This window comes from Haliotis rubra, unplaced genomic scaffold (genome assembly GCF_003918875.1).
Source record: "Haliotis rubra isolate DU_JTF1 unplaced genomic scaffold, ASM391887v1 Scf158, whole genome shotgun sequence".
Taxonomy (NCBI): Eukaryota; Metazoa; Mollusca; class Gastropoda; order Lepetellida; family Haliotidae; genus Haliotis; species Haliotis rubra.
This window is the reverse complement of record NW_025765536.1, coordinates 1,574,963-1,593,142: the sequence shown is the minus strand read 5'-3', so window position 1 is coordinate 1,593,142 and position 18,180 is coordinate 1,574,963. Positions and strand designations below refer to the sequence as shown.

Below are 18,180 nucleotides of genomic sequence, written 5' to 3'. Positions count from 1 at the left end.
AATTTGTGTAATGATCTGATTACCACATGCGGTTAACGAGTTCAGGTAGTGATTTACCGCTGAACTGAAGTAACGATAGCGATCTGCTTGAGTGCTTCAAACTCTGTGGTGATGAAACTGTCAAACAGATAATGTAGGTCCTCTACACAAACACACAGGGAGACGGTCTCGTACACATATTAATAGGTATTTTGATGTAGTTTTCCAGATTTCAAATTTGTGAAATGGGATTTGTAAAGGAACCCACCATGTTTTGACCTTCACATACTTTTAATCATAATTTACACAACAAGGTAAAGGTATAGCCTGGATATCAATTCATTATCAAACTGTACATAAAAGTAAATCAGCATTGTGCGACGTAGATTTGGAACTGGAATAAAACCGTGTCCTTGTTTAAACAGATAATATATATCTGAAGTTGCACTGCTGTTTGTGGGTCAAGTATGCTCAACATCAGTTAGTAGGGTTCCTACAGTAGGCCGACATCTCAATCACGCGATGGGGTCGGTCTGAGTCATTCAGCGGTTCGGGACGTTAAGAGTTCTGTCCATCTTTGCCGTAAGAATATTAAAGATAACTCTCCGCCATCTTTACATACTAATCGATAATGCGCCAATTGCAGTCTTGCATGACTCATTGAAGTTGAGCGATATTTTCCGGCCTGTTTGATCGAAGAATAACATGATTAGACAAGCGGGTAAAACGTTCATGATTTATCAATATCGGCGTGGTTCCATGAAGCCGGACTCTGACTAACTGAGGTCAGTCATTGTCATAATTCATGATCGAAACATGACGAGTCTGAGCGCCCAACCTTGGCGCCATCATGGCTGCTGGACTGTTGGATGTTGGATTCAGGAATAACAAATGTATTGAGACTTTCATGTTAGTATAAGTAACATAATCGGTAAATACAAATACAATGAGTCTGGGACGAGGATCGGGTTCGTTCACTTTTATTCGCGTTTTTCTCTAATATTCCATATTTAAAGTTCAAAATTATGAATTAAATAGAATGTCTGGTGCGTTGTTTTACCCATTGGTATTATCAAAAGCTGTACAGGTTTCCCAGGATCATTGTAACAATGTCTGTATATATATATTCAGTAAAACCAAGTGCTCCGGCTATGTAAAGGTAACTGGTGTACTTCTGTATTGTTCCATGATGAAACGGAGTTTAGACGGAATATATGTGTGAAACCTGCCAGTCCCACTGTGTTCAACATACTCATGATGGAAACTGGTATCTTCACCATCCATATTTCGGGATATTTTAGTCCTGGTGAGTGTCTAACCATCTTTCCCCAAGCATCATGATTCGATGGAAAATACATTAAAACTACAGACCATCTACCGAGTGTGAAAAGAATACAGAACACTTTGGTTGTATGTTAGGTAAAGGGACAGATTGTCACAACGAAAAGGAACTGTATCTTGGTCAGGCTTGCCCACAAGCTGTACTGTCCTCCTTGGACATCCATAGTGACCATCATACTTGTCAGGTTTTAAATATATCTAGCAATTAGCAATTACACTAACTGGTAGCAATTACGCTAACATTTACAAATCTTAAAGAACATTGTTATATATTGACTACCATAATGTGATCGTTTTTATATGAATCGCCATGGTACTGTAATACGATGTGGTCAATGGGGAATTAACCATTCTTATAATGTCTGTGTATGCCAGTGTATTAGGTGAATTTGCATAATGATTGAATCATGTTGAACCCGTGAGAGCCAACTTATATTCCATTATAGATTTGCTATGTAATCAACAATGGCTGGTTAACTCACTAATATGCTCGTAGATTGGCTTGAATGTGGAAGTGAGGGCGGCCATGTTATTTTGGTTAGCATTCTCTCATTCCTGATTCCGTGTTAGTCTGTCGTACAGCCCCTGAAGCAAATATATCCAAGAAAGCTCACGCAAGTCTAGAAAATGTGGCAAGTCTAGATTTCCTCTGAAAATGAAGAAAGTCTCAGGGCTCCTTTTCATAATATTATTTTTTTTTACTATGAACATTTTTCAGTAAAATATGTTCATTTCAGAGACTAGTTGTTAGTCTAATTCCGTGTGTGTCGGGATATGATTGGACCACCACTCACACCACCCATGATGTGGACATGTACTGGTACAACACTAGCCAATACTACTCCAGCTAATCCACAGTTTACTGCCAAGCTATACCGCCAAGTTAATAGTGCCCATGAGCTTGCAACTTCAGAGCTCTGGCTAAACCACCCAAATCCTATACTTTTAATGCACGCGGAGGAATAATTATGGCTGTTATGTTGTATCGAAGCGTTGAAATAGGTATGGATTTTGTATCTGACTTCGTTTCTTCCAGAGCTTTCATGTAATTAATAACACGTTCGGCATCAATGATGATGGAACTACTCCATACATTGAGTTGGACATGAGACCTGACATTTTGTGCGCCATGGTGTCACTGTGACATGGCTCGTTGTTCCTACTATCAACCACTGGTTTGTCTGGCCAGACCTGAATATTTACAGCCCGCCAAGATATAGAAGATATAGAAGGTAGTATGTCCTAGACAACTAACACGACTACCGCATGTCGTCACCTGGAAACTGTAGCCCTCACCTATGTGTCTAGGACATATTTGATTTTATAGCTTCCTAATGGGATCAGGTGGTCAGACTCGCTGGCTTGGTTGACACATGTCATCGTATCCCAAATGCGTAGATCGATGCTCATGCTGTTGATCACTGGATTGTCTGGTTCAGACTAGATTACTTACAGACCGCCGCCATGTAGCTGGAATATTGCTGAGTGCGGCGTAAAACTAAACTCACTCTCATTCACTCACTCTAGTGATGAGGAATATCAGCATCGTGTTGCCGCTACCGCATTTCATACAGTTATTTTTTAAAGTAATGTTGTTATGAAAACAGTATGACATTTTGTGCTAAATAATCCCTCCCACTTCTTCGCGTCATTAGTTATAATCTGCCTCCATGTAATCATGTTAATCAGTTTGTAATTACCTTGTGGCGTGATGGAGCACACGGCCTTGATTGTGCTCTGGGTTCACCCAAACCCAGTTGAGTAAATATTACAAACTCGACTGAAGCCTTTATATATAGTTTGTACAGCAGAAATGACGTAATTTGAGACATCGCTTCGACTTACTAGATTACACAGCAGCTTGAGTTATTTGAAGTTGGGAGGCGGTTTCATTAACCGATCTACAGTTGTATAAATATTTCACTTCTCCCCGCGGGTGACGGCAGATCGATTCTGGTCGCACACGGTAAGGCTGCATGTCCGCCCCTTAAAGGAGGGGTTTCTGTAGTGGGATGTGGAGAGTCGAGAAGCTTGATGTCGCTGACTCGGCATGAGCCTAATGTGCTGATTGAATCACATAACTGTCAGTTATAGAACTGTTGAGTTGATTTATGCCTTGGAAATATGTCATGCATCTCAACATACCGTGGCGATATATGTAATGTTACCGTCATGACACTCCGTCAGGGAGTTTCATGTCCGTGAAAGAAATTTAAATGAGAATGTTTATTTCCTGCATATCATCGGACATTCTAGTTATTCATGTCAGATATATTTGTGGGTTTGATAAAATAAACTCATGGGCAAAAGAAAGTATAGGACATGAAATATTATTGTTTTCACTGTCATTGACATGTTTATGAGAATAAGACATGCTGGCAGTGTTGGCCCCACTACTGGGAAGGGAAATACACCGCCAAAACGCAACACGTTCGAAAGGTGAGAGTGATGACGTCACAAATGTGGAAAGCATGTTCCATGCTCCTAGCTCATATTGCACGTGCAAAATTTCGGTATAAATGCGATGCATCGGTCCCGTCATATCACAGCTGCTAAAAACACATCAAAAGTATGCCACGACTGACGCCAGAACAGAGAGAGAGGGCCATAGGGATGTCAGATATAGGAGATCACCATATACGCCTGATACACCTCCGAAATCGATTTGTTACGGCAACGTCAACGGCCGAAACAGCGTTGGGACGTCGCATCAGTCGAAGGACTGTCCTCAGACGTTTGAGAGCAGGTGGAATACGTTCCTATCGACCATTCCGTGGAATGAGATTAACTCAACAACATCGGTTTGAAAGACTGCAATGGGCAAGACGAGTATACCGCTGGCAAGTGCGTGATTGGCGTGGGGTCCTCTTCACCGATGAAAGTCGGTTTTGCCTGCACAAAAATGACGGCCGACAGAGAGTTTACAGGCGACGGCGTGAACGTTTTGCAGCAGCATGCATTCAGGAAGTCCATGCCTATGGTGGCGGTGGTGTGATGGTATGGGGTGGCATTATTGGCGACCAAACGACACCCTTGGTCGTTATTCAGGGGAATCTCAATGCTAATGAGTACCGAAATCAAGTCTTGCAGTCTGTTCTCTTACCTTTCTTGAACAATCAACCAAATGGTGTATTGTTTCAGCAAGACAATGCAACTCCCCATACAGCAATAGCGACGAGAAACTTTCTTCATCAGAATAACGTTAATGTTCTACCCTGGCCTTCTCGATCACCAGATAGGAATCCGATCGAGCATTTGTGGGACCATTTAGGAAGACAAATTCGTGGTCGTCATCACCCTCCACAGACAAGACAAGAGTTGGAAGTGGCACTGAGGAACGAATGGCAGCGACTGCCAAATGACGTCATCCGACGCTTGACGTCATCGATGCGACGACGTGCACGAGCGTGCATCGCGGCTGTTGGCGGACACACACGCTACTGACGTTGTGATCGTTCTGGAACAAACTTTTCTGTCTTTTGTGTGCGCAATTCGTCAAAGGAATATAATTGTAACTTTGGTATTTACCCCCTGACTGTTTGAATGTCAATGTCACCTTTCAGTTCTTTCAACCAGGTCATGATTTGTACACACAGCAAAGTGCAAATGAAATTGCTACAAATTACATCTATTACATAATCCAAATCTTGTGTTGTTTCTGTTTTACTGTTTTTGCCCATGAGTTTATATTTATTGAACTGTTGAGATTCGCTTTCCATTTTGCAATTTGATAATGTTGAAACCAGAGGCTATATACACATGGAACAAAGTATCGCAACACCTGTGTTTAGTGTATGTTATACTGAACACTTATACCGGCTGTTGTATGCTATATGTTGGGTGTATGTTATACTGACCACCTATACCGGCTGTTGTATGCTATATGTTGGGTGTATGTTATACTGAACACCTATACCGGCTGTTGTATGCTATATGTTGGGTGTATGTTACACTGAACACCTATACCGGCTGTTGTATGCTATTTGTTGGGTGTATGTTACACTGACCACCTATACCGGCTGTTGTATGCTATATGTTGGGTGTATGTTACACTGAACACCTATACCGGCTGTTGTATGCTATATGTTGGGTGTATGTTATACTGACCACCTATACCGGCTGTTGTATGCTATTTGTTGGGTGTATGTTACACTGACCACCTATACCGGCTGTTGTATGCTATATGTTGGGTGTATGTTATACTGAACACCTATACCGGCTGTTGTATGCTATATGTTGGGTGTATGTTATACTGAACACCTATACCGGCTGTTGTATGCTATTTGTTGGGTGTATGTTACACTGACCACCTATACCGGCTGTTGTATGCTATATGTTGGGTGTATGTTACACTGAACACCTATACCGGCTGTTGTATGCTATATGTTGGGTGTATGTTATACTGAACACCTATACCGGCTGTTGTATGCTATATGTTTGGTGTCTGTTATACTGAACACCTATACCGAACACCCATACCGGCTGTTGTATGCTATATGTTGGGTGTATGTTATACTGAACACCTATACCGGCTGTTGTATGCTATTTGTTGGGTGTATGTTACACTGACCACCTATACCGGCTGTTGTATGCTATTTGTTGGGTGTATGTTACACTGACCACCTATACCGGCTGTTGTATGCTATATGTTGGGTGTATGTTACACTGACACCTACCGGCTGTTGTATGCTACATGTTGGGTGTACGTTACACTGACCACCTATACCGGCTGTTGTATGCTATATGTTGGGTGTATGTTACACTGATATGTTGGGTGTATGTTACACACCCTATACCGGCTGTTGTATGCTATATGTTGGGTGTATGTTACACTGAACACCCATACCGGCTGTTGTATGCTATATGTTGGGTGTATGTTACACTGAACACCTATACCGGCTGTTGTATGCTATATGTTGGGTGTATGTTACACTGAACACCTATACCGGCTGTTGTATGCTATATGTTGGGTGTATGTTATACTGAACACCTATACCGGCTGTTGTATGCTATATGTTGGGTGTATGTTATACTGAACACCTATACCGGCTGTTGTATGCTATATGTTGGGTGTATGTTACACTGAACACCTATACCGGCTGTTGTATGCTATTTGTTGGGTGTATGTTACACTGACCACCTATACCGGCTGTTGTATGCTATATGTTGGGTGTATGTTACACTGAACACCTATACCGGCTGTTGTATGTATATGTTGGGTGTATGTTATACTGTACCGGCTGTTGTATATATGTTGGGTGTATGTTACACTGAACACCTATACCGGCTGTTGTATGCTATATGTTGGGTGTATGTTGAACACCTATACCGGCTGTTGTATGCTATATGTTGGGTGTATGTTACACTGAACACCTATACCGGCTATGCTATATGTTGGGTGTTGTATGCTATATGTTGTATGTATGTTGGGTGTATGTTACACTGAACACCTATACCGGCTGTTGTATGCTATATGTTGGGTGTATGTTACACTGACCACCTATACCGGCTGTTGTATGCTATATGTTGGGTGTATGTTACACTGAACACCTATACCGGCTGTTGTATGCTATATGTTGGGTGTATGTTACACTGAACACCTATACCGGCTGTTGTATGCTATATGTTGGGTGTATGTTACACTGAACACCTATACCGGCTGTTGTATGCTATATGTTGGGTGTATGTTACACTGAACACCTATACCGGCTGTTGTATGCTATATGTTGGGTGTATGTTATACTGAACACCTATACCGTTGCTGTTGTTATGCTATACCGGCTGTGTTGTGTATGTTATACTGACCACCTATACCGGCTGTTGTATGCTATATGCTATATGTTGGTTGTATGCTATGTTTGGTGTCTGTTATACTGAACACCTATACCGGCTGTTGTATGCTATATGTTGGGTGTATGTTATACTGAACACCTATACCGGCTGGCTATATGTTGGGTGTATGTTACTGACCACCTATACCGGCTGTTGTATGCTATATGTTGGGTGTATGTTACACTGACCCTATACCGGCTGTTGTATGCTATATGTTGGGTGTATGTTACACTGACCACCTATACCGGCTGTTGTATGTATGTTACATGTTGGGTGTACCTTACACCCACCTATACCGGCTGTTGTATGCTATATGTTGGGTGTATGTTACACTGAACACCTATACCGGCTGTTGTATGCTATATGCTGGGTGTATGTTGGGTGTATGTTACACTGAACACCTATACCGGCTGTTGTATGCTGTATGTTGGAACACCTATACCGTGTATGTTACACTGAACACCTATACCGGCTGTTGTATGCTATATGTTGGGTGTATGTTACACTGAACACCTATACCGGCTGTTGTATGCTATATGTTACACTGTTGGCTGTTGTATGTTATGTTACACTGAACACCTATACCGGCTGTTGTATGCTATATGTTGGGTGTATGTTATACTGAACACCTATACCGGCTGTTGTATGCTATATGTTGGGTGTATGTTGTACTGACCACCTATACCGGCTGTTGTATATGCTGGGTGTATGTTGTACCTGACCACCTATATGTTGGCTATATGTTGTATATGTTACACTGAACACCTATACCGGCTGTTGTATGCTATTTGTTGGGTGTATGTTATACTGAACACCTATACCGGCTGTTGTATGCTATATGTTGGGTGTATGTTACACTGAACACCTATACCGGCTGTTGTATGCTATTTGTTGGGTGTATGTTATACTGACCACCTATACCGGCTGTTGTATGCTATTTGTTTGGTGTATGTTACACTGAACACCTATACCGGCTGTTGTAAGCTATATGTTCGGTGTATGTTATACTGACCACCTATACCGGCTGTTGTATGCTATATGTTGGGTGTATGTATGATGCAATATGTTTGGTTATTGCCATACAGATCATCGTATACCCGCTGTATGATGCAATTATAATATGTTGGTTTCCAAACGTCAGTCTTTGTGTTCACGATACCACTACGAGTCTGATGTATGCTCGTGTTATATTGAACCACATACGTTTCTAATCTGTATCACGTTAATATGTATTAACAGCCTGATCTACTACGTCACACGGAATTACAAACACGGCCTGTATTGATTTGCTGTAGGGGTTGCAGATCTCGAAACGAGTCCATTACAATCAACTGTTGCTGCAGTTAATTTGGACATGAAAAAAGATTTGATTGTAGGTTCCAGTCCAGAGATAAATCCCCGTTTCCCGAAATACACGAAGGCCATTTGGTTAACGCACTCTCCGGCCCCTGATTACTGATATTGCAGAGAGCACAAGATCTCGCACTGAACGCAGAGGGATGGACGAAGTGCATGGTAGAACGATGCTGTTGGTGGAGCATGGCGCCTTACGAAGAGACAATACCACATGGATATGACAATATACCCCGGTCAATGCAGACATTGATTTGATAATACTCCAGACAATGTAGGCATTGAATTGATAATACATCAGACAATGTAGGCATTGATGTGACAATACTCCAGACAGTGTAGGCATTGATGTGACAATAGTCCAGACAGTGTAGGCATTGATGTTACAATACTCCAGACAATGTAGGCATCGATGTGACAATACTCCAGACAGTGTAGGCATCGATGTGACAGTACTCCAGACAGTGTAGGCATCGACGTGACAGTACTCCAGACAGTGTAGGCATCGACGTGACAGTACTCCAGGCAGTGTAGGCATCGACGTGACAGTACTCCAGGCAGTGTAGGCATCGACGTGACAGTACTCCAGGCAGTGTAGGCATCGACGTGACAGGACTCCAGGCAGTGTAGGCATCGACGTGACAGGACTCCAGACAGTGTAGGCATCGACGTGACAGGACTCCAGACAATGTAGGCATCGACGGGACAGGACTCCAGACAATGTAGGCATCGACGTGACAGGACTCCAGACAACGTAGGCATCGACGTGACAGGACTCCAGACAATGTAGGCATCGACGTGACAGGACTCCAGACAATGTAGGCATCGACGTGACAGGACTCCAGACAATGTAGGCATCGACGTGACAGGACTCCAGACAATGTAGGCATCGACGTGACAGGACTCCAGACAATGTAGGCATCGACGTGACAGGACTCCAGACAATGTAGGCATCGACGTGACAGGACTCCAGACAATGTAGGCATCGACGTGACAGGACTCCAGGCAATGTAGGCATCGACGTGACAGGACTCCAGACAATGTAGGCATCGACGTGACAGGACTCCAGACAATGTAGGCATCGACTTGACAATACTCCAGACAATGTAGGCATCGATATGACAATACTCCAGACAATGTAGGTATCGATGTGACAACTCCAGACAATGTAGACATCAATGTGACAATACTCCAGACAATGTAGGCATCGACGTGACAGGACTCCAGACAATGTAGGCATCGACGTGACAGGACTCCAGACAATGTAGGCATCGACGTGACAGGACTCCAGACAATGTAGGCATCGATTTGACAATACTCCAGACAATGTAGGCATCGATATGACAACTCCAGACAATGTAGACATCAATGTGACAATACTCACGCAATGTAGACATTGATGTGACAATACTCCAGACAATGTAGACATTGATGTGACTATCTTAAGGTATGCCAATACCCCAGAAAATACAACACAGATATGACATCGCTCAAGACATGAAGGTGACAAGCTCCCAGACAACATCCCAGACAATCTCCAAGACAATCTCCAAGACAACATCCCAGACAACATCCCAGACAACATCCCAGACAACATCCCAGACAACCTCCCAGACAACCTCCCAGACAACATCCCAGACAATCACCCTGACAACATCCCAGACAATCTCCCAGACAATCTCCCAGACAACATCCCAGACAATCTCCCAGACAATCTCCCAGACAACATCCATGACAACATCCCAGACAACATCCCAGACAACATCCCAGACAACCTCCCAGACAACCTCCCAGACAACATCCCAGACAATCACCCTGACAACATCCCAGACAATCACCCTGACAACATCCCAGACAATCTCCCAGACAACATCCATGACAACATCCCAGACAACATCCCAGACAACCTCCAAGACAATCTCCCAGACAACATCCATGACAACATCCCAGACAACCTCCCAGACAACATCCCAGACAACATCCCAGACAATCTCCCTGACAACATCCCAGACAATCTCCCAGACAACATCCCAGACAACATCCCAGACAATCTCCCTGACAACATCCCAGACAACATCCCAGACAATCTCCCAGACAACATCCCAGACAACATCCCAGACAATCTCCCTGATAACATCCCAGACAACATCCCAGACAATCACCCAGGCAATACTTCAGACAATAGCTATAATAAACTCCACTTTAAAACATATCCAGATATAGTTAATATTACATACATGTATATTTACATGCCAGCTAAAGACCTAATCAAGCAATGGACACCTATTAAAGATAGTATCCTATCAGCTTATTCGACTTTTTTAGTCGTTAGCCAATCAGCTTCAACCTTCTGTTCCGTATATGGCGGGTGTCCCCCGCCGTGAGGTTGCTAAAAGCGGCGTCAAACCATACTCACTCCTTATATGGCTTCAATACATGTGTGCTATTTGTTATTCTTACTCCAAACATCTGTGTGCTATTTGTTATTCTTACTCCAAACATCTGTGTGCTATTGTTATCCATTATCTGTAGTTGTTAATGTTAATCTGCTGCTAGTCACGACATATCCTGTGCCCCTCATCGCTTGGTTGTAGCTAGACTAAGGCTTAGTCTCTGAATATATATAATTTTGATAGTAACAAACAAGCCCATTTATATTGAAAAGGAGCCCTAGGGAGACCAGAGATTCCTGAACCTGAGGAAATCTAGACTTGCTTTATTTAGGGCTTTAGCACTGCAGAGAGGGCTTGGCAGTAGGGAAATTAATGTGGTTCAGGGACTGTGAGACAGACTAGGTTGTAGCCAGCCCTGCTTGACAACGGTCTATCTACACCCGTACGTGATGTCGTTTAATGTTTTAAGTCAGAAGTTAATAATGAAGAATGAACTTTATGGATAACAACGTCTTGTTTATTACATCAAGCTAAAGGTCACTTGATAACGGTATAAGAATCTACACCGAAACGTCGCTCCATGTAATAAACAAGAAGTTCTTATCCATAAAGCCTTATGCTTCCAAGTTGACTCACCGACATTCACAATGGCGATCAAACAATTAAGTCAGAGGTTGTTACCCATGAAGTTGTATGTTTTGTGTTTACTCACCTAATTCTTGAATGCCACTATATTATGGTCAGTTATTGTAGACAAATTCAACTGTGTCGTCAATAATAACTTCACAAAATGCTCCTTTAATTGTTTGCGCACACAAAATTGTAGAAAACATAACACTGAGTGACCTCGGTCAGCGGATTAATCCAGCATTCTACCATCAACTAATCAGGAAACATCAGTCAGTTGTGTTTTCGTTAAGGAAAAGTTGAATGCAAAATACATAGCTCGATCAGCCAACGGAATCATTTGTAATACATTATACATTCAATGAGTATATGTTGTTTAAGAGCAGAATATATTGGTAAACTTGAGTCTTAAAACAACATTGCGGATGGATTGGGTGCGGTGTGATAGCCTAGTGGTTAAAGCGTCCGCTCGTCACGCCGAAGACGCTGGTTCGATTCCTTACATGTGTGAAGCCCATTTGTGGTGTCTCCCGCCGTGATATTGGTGGAATAGTGCTAAAACGGCGTAAAACCATACTCACTTACTACAGCGGGGTTGTAATCTGATTGTTTTATTGTACGTGCGTAGTTGATTTGTCATTGATTCGTTATAGATGGATAGATGGATGGATGGATGGATAGATGGATGAGTAAATGATGTAAATGGTGGACTGGTAGTGAAATAGTGCGATGGGTAATGTACGTGACGGTGAGGCAGGGACATGCTAGTGGTGGATATGTAGATACTACCTGTGTGGTTGCTGCACCTAAGGTTCAATGTACGTGACGGTGGGACAGGGACATGCTAGTTGTGGATATGTAGATATTGCCTGTGTGGTTGCTGCACCTAAGGTTCAATGTACGTGACGGTGGGACAGGGACATGCTAGTGGTGGATATGTAGATATTGCCTGTGTGGGTGCTGCACCTAAGCTTCAATGTACGTGACGGTGGGACAGGGACATGCTAGTCGTGGATATGTAGATATTGCCTGTGTGGTTGCTGCACCTAAGGTTCAATGGTTGATTACGTGTGGGATGACGCCCCTTGTGCAAATATTACTACGGCCGCAACTGTTTTCCTACTTCCTTCCATGACGTAAATCATTTGCTGTATAGTTTTCGCAGTTTTAGCTGTTGGGTATTTACAGGTTCCATTGACAAGACTGCAGTTTCCATTTCTGCTGGATCATCGCCCAGTCGGCGTGTGTTCAGACAGTAGGTCGCCGTGGAGGTTGCCGCTGCTGTTGCTGGCAACACGAGCCACCGTTGTTGATACAGTTCGGATTACCTCCACGGTGAAGTTGGCAAAGCCCCCATCCATGTTTTCGCAGAAGCCCCAAAGGCCGAGGAATTTATTGTATTTCCCTCCTAGACTGAGTGTGTGTTCGGGCATTTTATTAATTACTAATTGAGTCATCCACCTGGCTGCTTTGTATGTGCCGTTTGTTGTCTGGTCACGTCTGTAACCGTAAACATGGTAATATCAACTATCAGACATAGCCGACCGGCGCCGTCCATAGCAACAAACTCAGTCTCATGTATGGGTGAACGCCTGGGTGAGGGCATTCCTCGGGATTAACACTTAGTCTCTGAAAATGCATAATTTTGAAAGAGATAAAATATACTCCATTTAAATGGGAAAGAAGCCCAAGGTGTGAGATTAAGAACCTGAAACTGGGGAAAACTTTGACTTGCTTCATATAGGATTTTTAAATAACAGTCATTGCTGGGTGGGGACACTAAGTAATAAAGTTTGCAAGTTACTGATAGAATCGGAGGCCTTTTTTTAGCTTAACTTAAAGAGATCTTTTATGAAGTTTAGACAACGGACAAGCATATTCTTTGGAGATTGTACTTCTTTATCGTTTCTATGGACACTGAATAAAGCTAAACTAATAGGTAACAGATAATTAATTCATCTAAATGCCATACCTTTATCGTCATTTGTCACTAGCAGTACATGTCAAAGATCTTTATCTGAAAGGCTTCCCGGTGCGATTCTTGCACACAGAACACTGAATCATTGCATCTTCACGGCCTTCAGCGCAATTTTTACAGCGTTAAGCGCATTTTTCACAGCCTTCAGTGCATTTTTCACAGCCTTCAGTGCATTTTTCACAGCCTTAAGCGCATTCAGTGTTCAGCGCATCTTGACAACGTTCAGTTCATTTTCCACATTGTTCCCCAAAATCTTCGCAGTGTTCCCCGTATCTACACAGTCGGCTGTATCTGAGGTCTCACATCAATTCCATGTCCCAGTGTGTTATCACCTCATCACATTAACTGACAAGCAGCTCCACTATGCTTAATGAGATGAAGTACATCAACCAGACAGTACCATCCTCCTGACGCCCAGCACTGGGGTACCCTGTCTCCTGTCTACTGCAGTCCAGCTTCCCACACTCATCATGATTCTACGTGTGTCAAGGCTACAATCTACAGCTTCCAACACTCATCATGATTCTACATGTGTCAAGGCTACAATCTACAGCTTCCAACACTCATCATGATTCTACATGTGTCAAGGCTACAATCTACAGCTTCCAACACTCATCATGATTCTACATGTGTCAAGGCTACAATCTACAGCTTCCTACACTCATCATGACCTACATGTGTCAAGGCTACAATCTACAGCTTCCAACACTCATCATGATTCTACATGTGTCAAGGCTACAATCTACAGCTTCCTACACTCATCATGACCTACGTGTGTCAAGGCTACAATCTACAGCTTCCCACACTCATCATGATTCTACATGTGTCAAGGCTACAATCTACAGCTTCCTACACTCATCATGATTCTACGTGTGTCAAGGCTACAATCTACAGCTTCCCACACTCATCATGATTCTACGTGTGTCAAGGCTACAATCTACAGCTTCCTACACTCATCATGACCTACATGTGTCAAGGCTACAATCTACAGCTTCCCACACTCATCATCATGATTCTACATGTGTCAAGGCTACAATCTACAGCTTCCAACACTCATCATGATTCTACATGTGTCAAGGCTACAATCTACAGCTTCCTACACTCATCATGACCTACGTGTGTCAAGGCTACAATCTACAGCTTCCCACACTCATCATGATTCTACATGTGTCAAGGCTACAATCTACAGCTTCCTACACTCATCATGATTCTACGTGTGTCAAGGCTACAATCTACAGCTTCCCACACTCATCATGATTCTACGTGTGTCAAGGCTACAATCTACAGCTGCTCTCACTCATCATGATTCTACGTGTGTCAAGGCTACAATCTACAGCTTCCCACACTCATCATGAGTCTACGTGTGTCAAGGCTACAATCTACAGCTTCCCACACTCATCATGATTCTACGTGTGTCAAGGCTACAATCTACAGCTGCTCTCACTCATCGTGATTCTACGTGTGTCAAGGCTACAATCTACAGCTTCCCACACTCATCATGAGTCTACATGTGTCAAGGCTACAATCTACAGCTTCCAACACTCATCATGAGTCTACGTGTGTCAAGGCTACAATCTACAGCTTCCCACACTCATCATGATTCTACGTGTGTCAAGGCTACAATCTACAGCTGCTCTCACTCATCATGATTCTACGTGTGTCAAGGCTACAATCTACAGCTTCCCACACTCATCATGATTCTACGTGTGTCAAGGCTACAATCTACAGCTTCCCACACTCATCATAATTCTACGTGTGTCAAGGCTACAATCTACAGCTGCTCTCACTCATCATGAGTCTACGTGTGTCAAGGCTACAATCTACAGCTTCCCACACTCATCATGATTCTACATGTGTCAAGGCTACAAGGGGCGGTGGGGTAGCCTAGTGGTTAAGGCGTTCGCTCGTCACGCCGAAGACCCGGGTTCGATTCCCCACATGGGTACAATGTGTTAAGCCCATTTCTGGTGTCCCCCGCCGTGATATTGCTGGAATATTGCTAAAAGCGGCGTAAAACCAAACTCACTCACTCACTCAAGGCTACAATCTACAGCTTCCCACACTCATCATGATTCTACGTGTGTCAAGGCTACAATCTACAGCTTCCTACACTCATCATGACCTACATGTGTCAAGGCTACAATCTACAGCTTCCCACACTCATCATGATTCTACGTGTGTCAAGGCTACAATCTACAGCTGCTCTCACTCATCATGATTCTACGTGTGTCAAGGCTACAATCTACAGCTTCCCACACTCATCATGAGTCTACGTGTGTCAAGGCTACAATCTACAGCTTCCCACACTCATCATGATTCTACATGTGTCAAGGCTACAAGGGGCGGTGGGGTAGCCTAGTGGTTAAGGCGTTCGCTCGTCACGCCGAAGACCCGGGTTCGATTCCCCATATGGGTACAATGTGTTAAGCCCATTTCTAGTGTCCCCCGCCGTGATATTGCTGGAATATTGCTAAAAGCGGCGTAAAACCAAACTCACTCACTCACTCAAGGCTACAATCTACAGCTTCCCACACTCATCATGATTCTACATGTGTCAAGGCTACAATCTACAGCTTCCAACACTCATCATGATTCTACATGTGTCAAGGCTACAATCTACAGCTTCCTACACTCATCATGACCTACGTGTGTGAAGGCTACAATCTACTTATAAGAGCAAACAATACGTTAGCTAATTGACCACCCTTGGGGGAGCTCTATCTTACCCCATTCACCTTGCTCCATAATGTCAGCATCCACGACTCTCCTAACTGCTCTGGTCTTCCCAATGAGACTAATTGTCTGCAGAACTGGGTCCGGATCAACATAATTTCCACCGGCTCTGAACAATAAATATCGCTGGTTACGAACAGAATGCCATCTTGTCTTGTCTGGACAACTTCTGTCATGGAAGTTGAACGGTGATGGTTATCAGATAACCGATATACCCAAAGATTATTAACAAGTCTAACTTCGTCTTCAAATTAACTTACTTCTACATTGCCTCTCCGCGCAGAATTTCCGATTCATATGCATAAAGAAACAGAAGAGAGAGAGACACAGTTGAGTAAGTGAGAATAATTTTAGCAATATTCCAGCAATATCATGGCGGTGGACACCAGAAATGGGCTCCACACATTGTACCCATGTGGGGAATCGAACCCGTGTCTTCAGCGTGACGAGCGGAAGCTTTAACCATCAGGCTACCCCACCGGCCCGAGACCAGTTTGTAATGTGGGGAAGTCTACTTTTTGTCTAAATGACCCCCACAGTTTTTACAGATCAGGATTTGAACATTATGTTTCTATGATATCCGTCGTGACGTCTAGTTGTGGGAGTCTAACTTGTTAAAAGTTCGAAATGTCCAAAATGAAATCCTGGGTTAGAATCAAATGAAAGAACACTAACCTGGTTCAATAATGGTAGAAACATCAGCTCAACAAAATAAGACGCCGAAAACGGTGACCTTCTAGCGAGTTTAGGTATTGTGGCCGCGGTTTCGTTCGTTCAAGCCACGCCCACATAACTAGGCGGTGATCTTCAAGTCATTGTCAGGACCCGTGAAGATCCGGGCTAGAATTGATGTTCAGTAACCCATGCTTGTCGCAAGAGGCGACTAACGGGCTTGCTGACTTGGTTGACACATGTCACTGTATCCCAATTTCGTAGATCGATGTTCATGCTGTTGATCACCGGATTGTCTGGTTCAGACGATGATTTACAGACCGCCGCCATATAGCTGAAATATTGCTGAGTGCGGCGTAAAACTAAACTCACTCACTCCCTCATTGTCAGGAATAGTATATGTTTGATGTCATTTTCCAGCAGCGCCAGATGCACCAGCGCAAGTTGCTTTGAACCGACAGCCGTCCACTGTACCACCAGACCTCGCTATTGCTCGGGAGACAAGTAAATAACCTTTATTGGCCTGGGCAGCACTGAAGGTGAGACGACTTCTTGCGTTCAGCGACGTGTTGGTAATGTCATTTACTGACGTCATAACCAGCATGTATTTGTATGTCATAAGTTTGTATGGATCAACCTACATGCGATGTGGAAAGCCATTATGTCCGGTATCACCCAGATAATTGTGAATAACACCTAGTTTAGTCAAGATAGTCTTCTGTGGTACTTTTGTCTATGAGATATCTCCGTACCTGCTGTGTACTACACATGTATCACCCTCGTACTTGCCTATCCGTGTGAGTCTCTATGTGTCATCTGCCTACCTGTGTGCCTCTCTATGTGTCATCTGTCTACCTGTGTGCTTCTCTATGTCTCATCTGCCTAACTGTGTACCTCTCTATGTCTCATCTGCCTACTTACCTGCCTGCGTGCCTCTCTATGTCTCATCTGCCTACCTGTGTTCCTCTCTATGTGTCATCTGACTACCTGTGTGCTTCTCTATGTCTCATCTGCCTAACTGTGTACCTCTCTAGGTCTCATCTGCCTACATGCCTACCCTCGTGCCTCTCTAGGTCTCATCTGCCTACTTGCCTACCTGCGTGCCTCTCTATGTCTCATCTGCCCATCTGTGTACCTCTCTATGTCTCATCTGCCTACCTGTGTACCTCTCTGTGTCTCATCTGCCTTGCTGTGTACCTCTCTATGCCTCATCTGCCTACCTGTGTGCCTCTCTATGTCTCATCTGCCTTCCTGCCCACGTGTGTACCTCTC

General features: G+C 43.5%; 1 protein-coding gene across 1 annotated transcript; it reads left to right on the top strand.

Annotated features, from left to right (window-relative positions):
* The first annotated feature begins 3,673 nt into the window (after window positions 1-3,673).
* Window positions 3,674-17,420, top strand: LOC124271146 (E3 ubiquitin-protein ligase RNF12-B-like). The gene is made up of 3 exons (XM_046706212.1): window positions 3,674-3,759; window positions 10,001-10,671; window positions 17,329-17,420. The coding sequence occupies exons 1-3, from the start codon at window positions 3,674-3,676 to the stop codon at window positions 17,418-17,420; spliced, it is 849 nt and encodes a 282-aa protein (XP_046562168.1).
* Window positions 17,421-18,180: the final 760 nt, after the last annotated feature.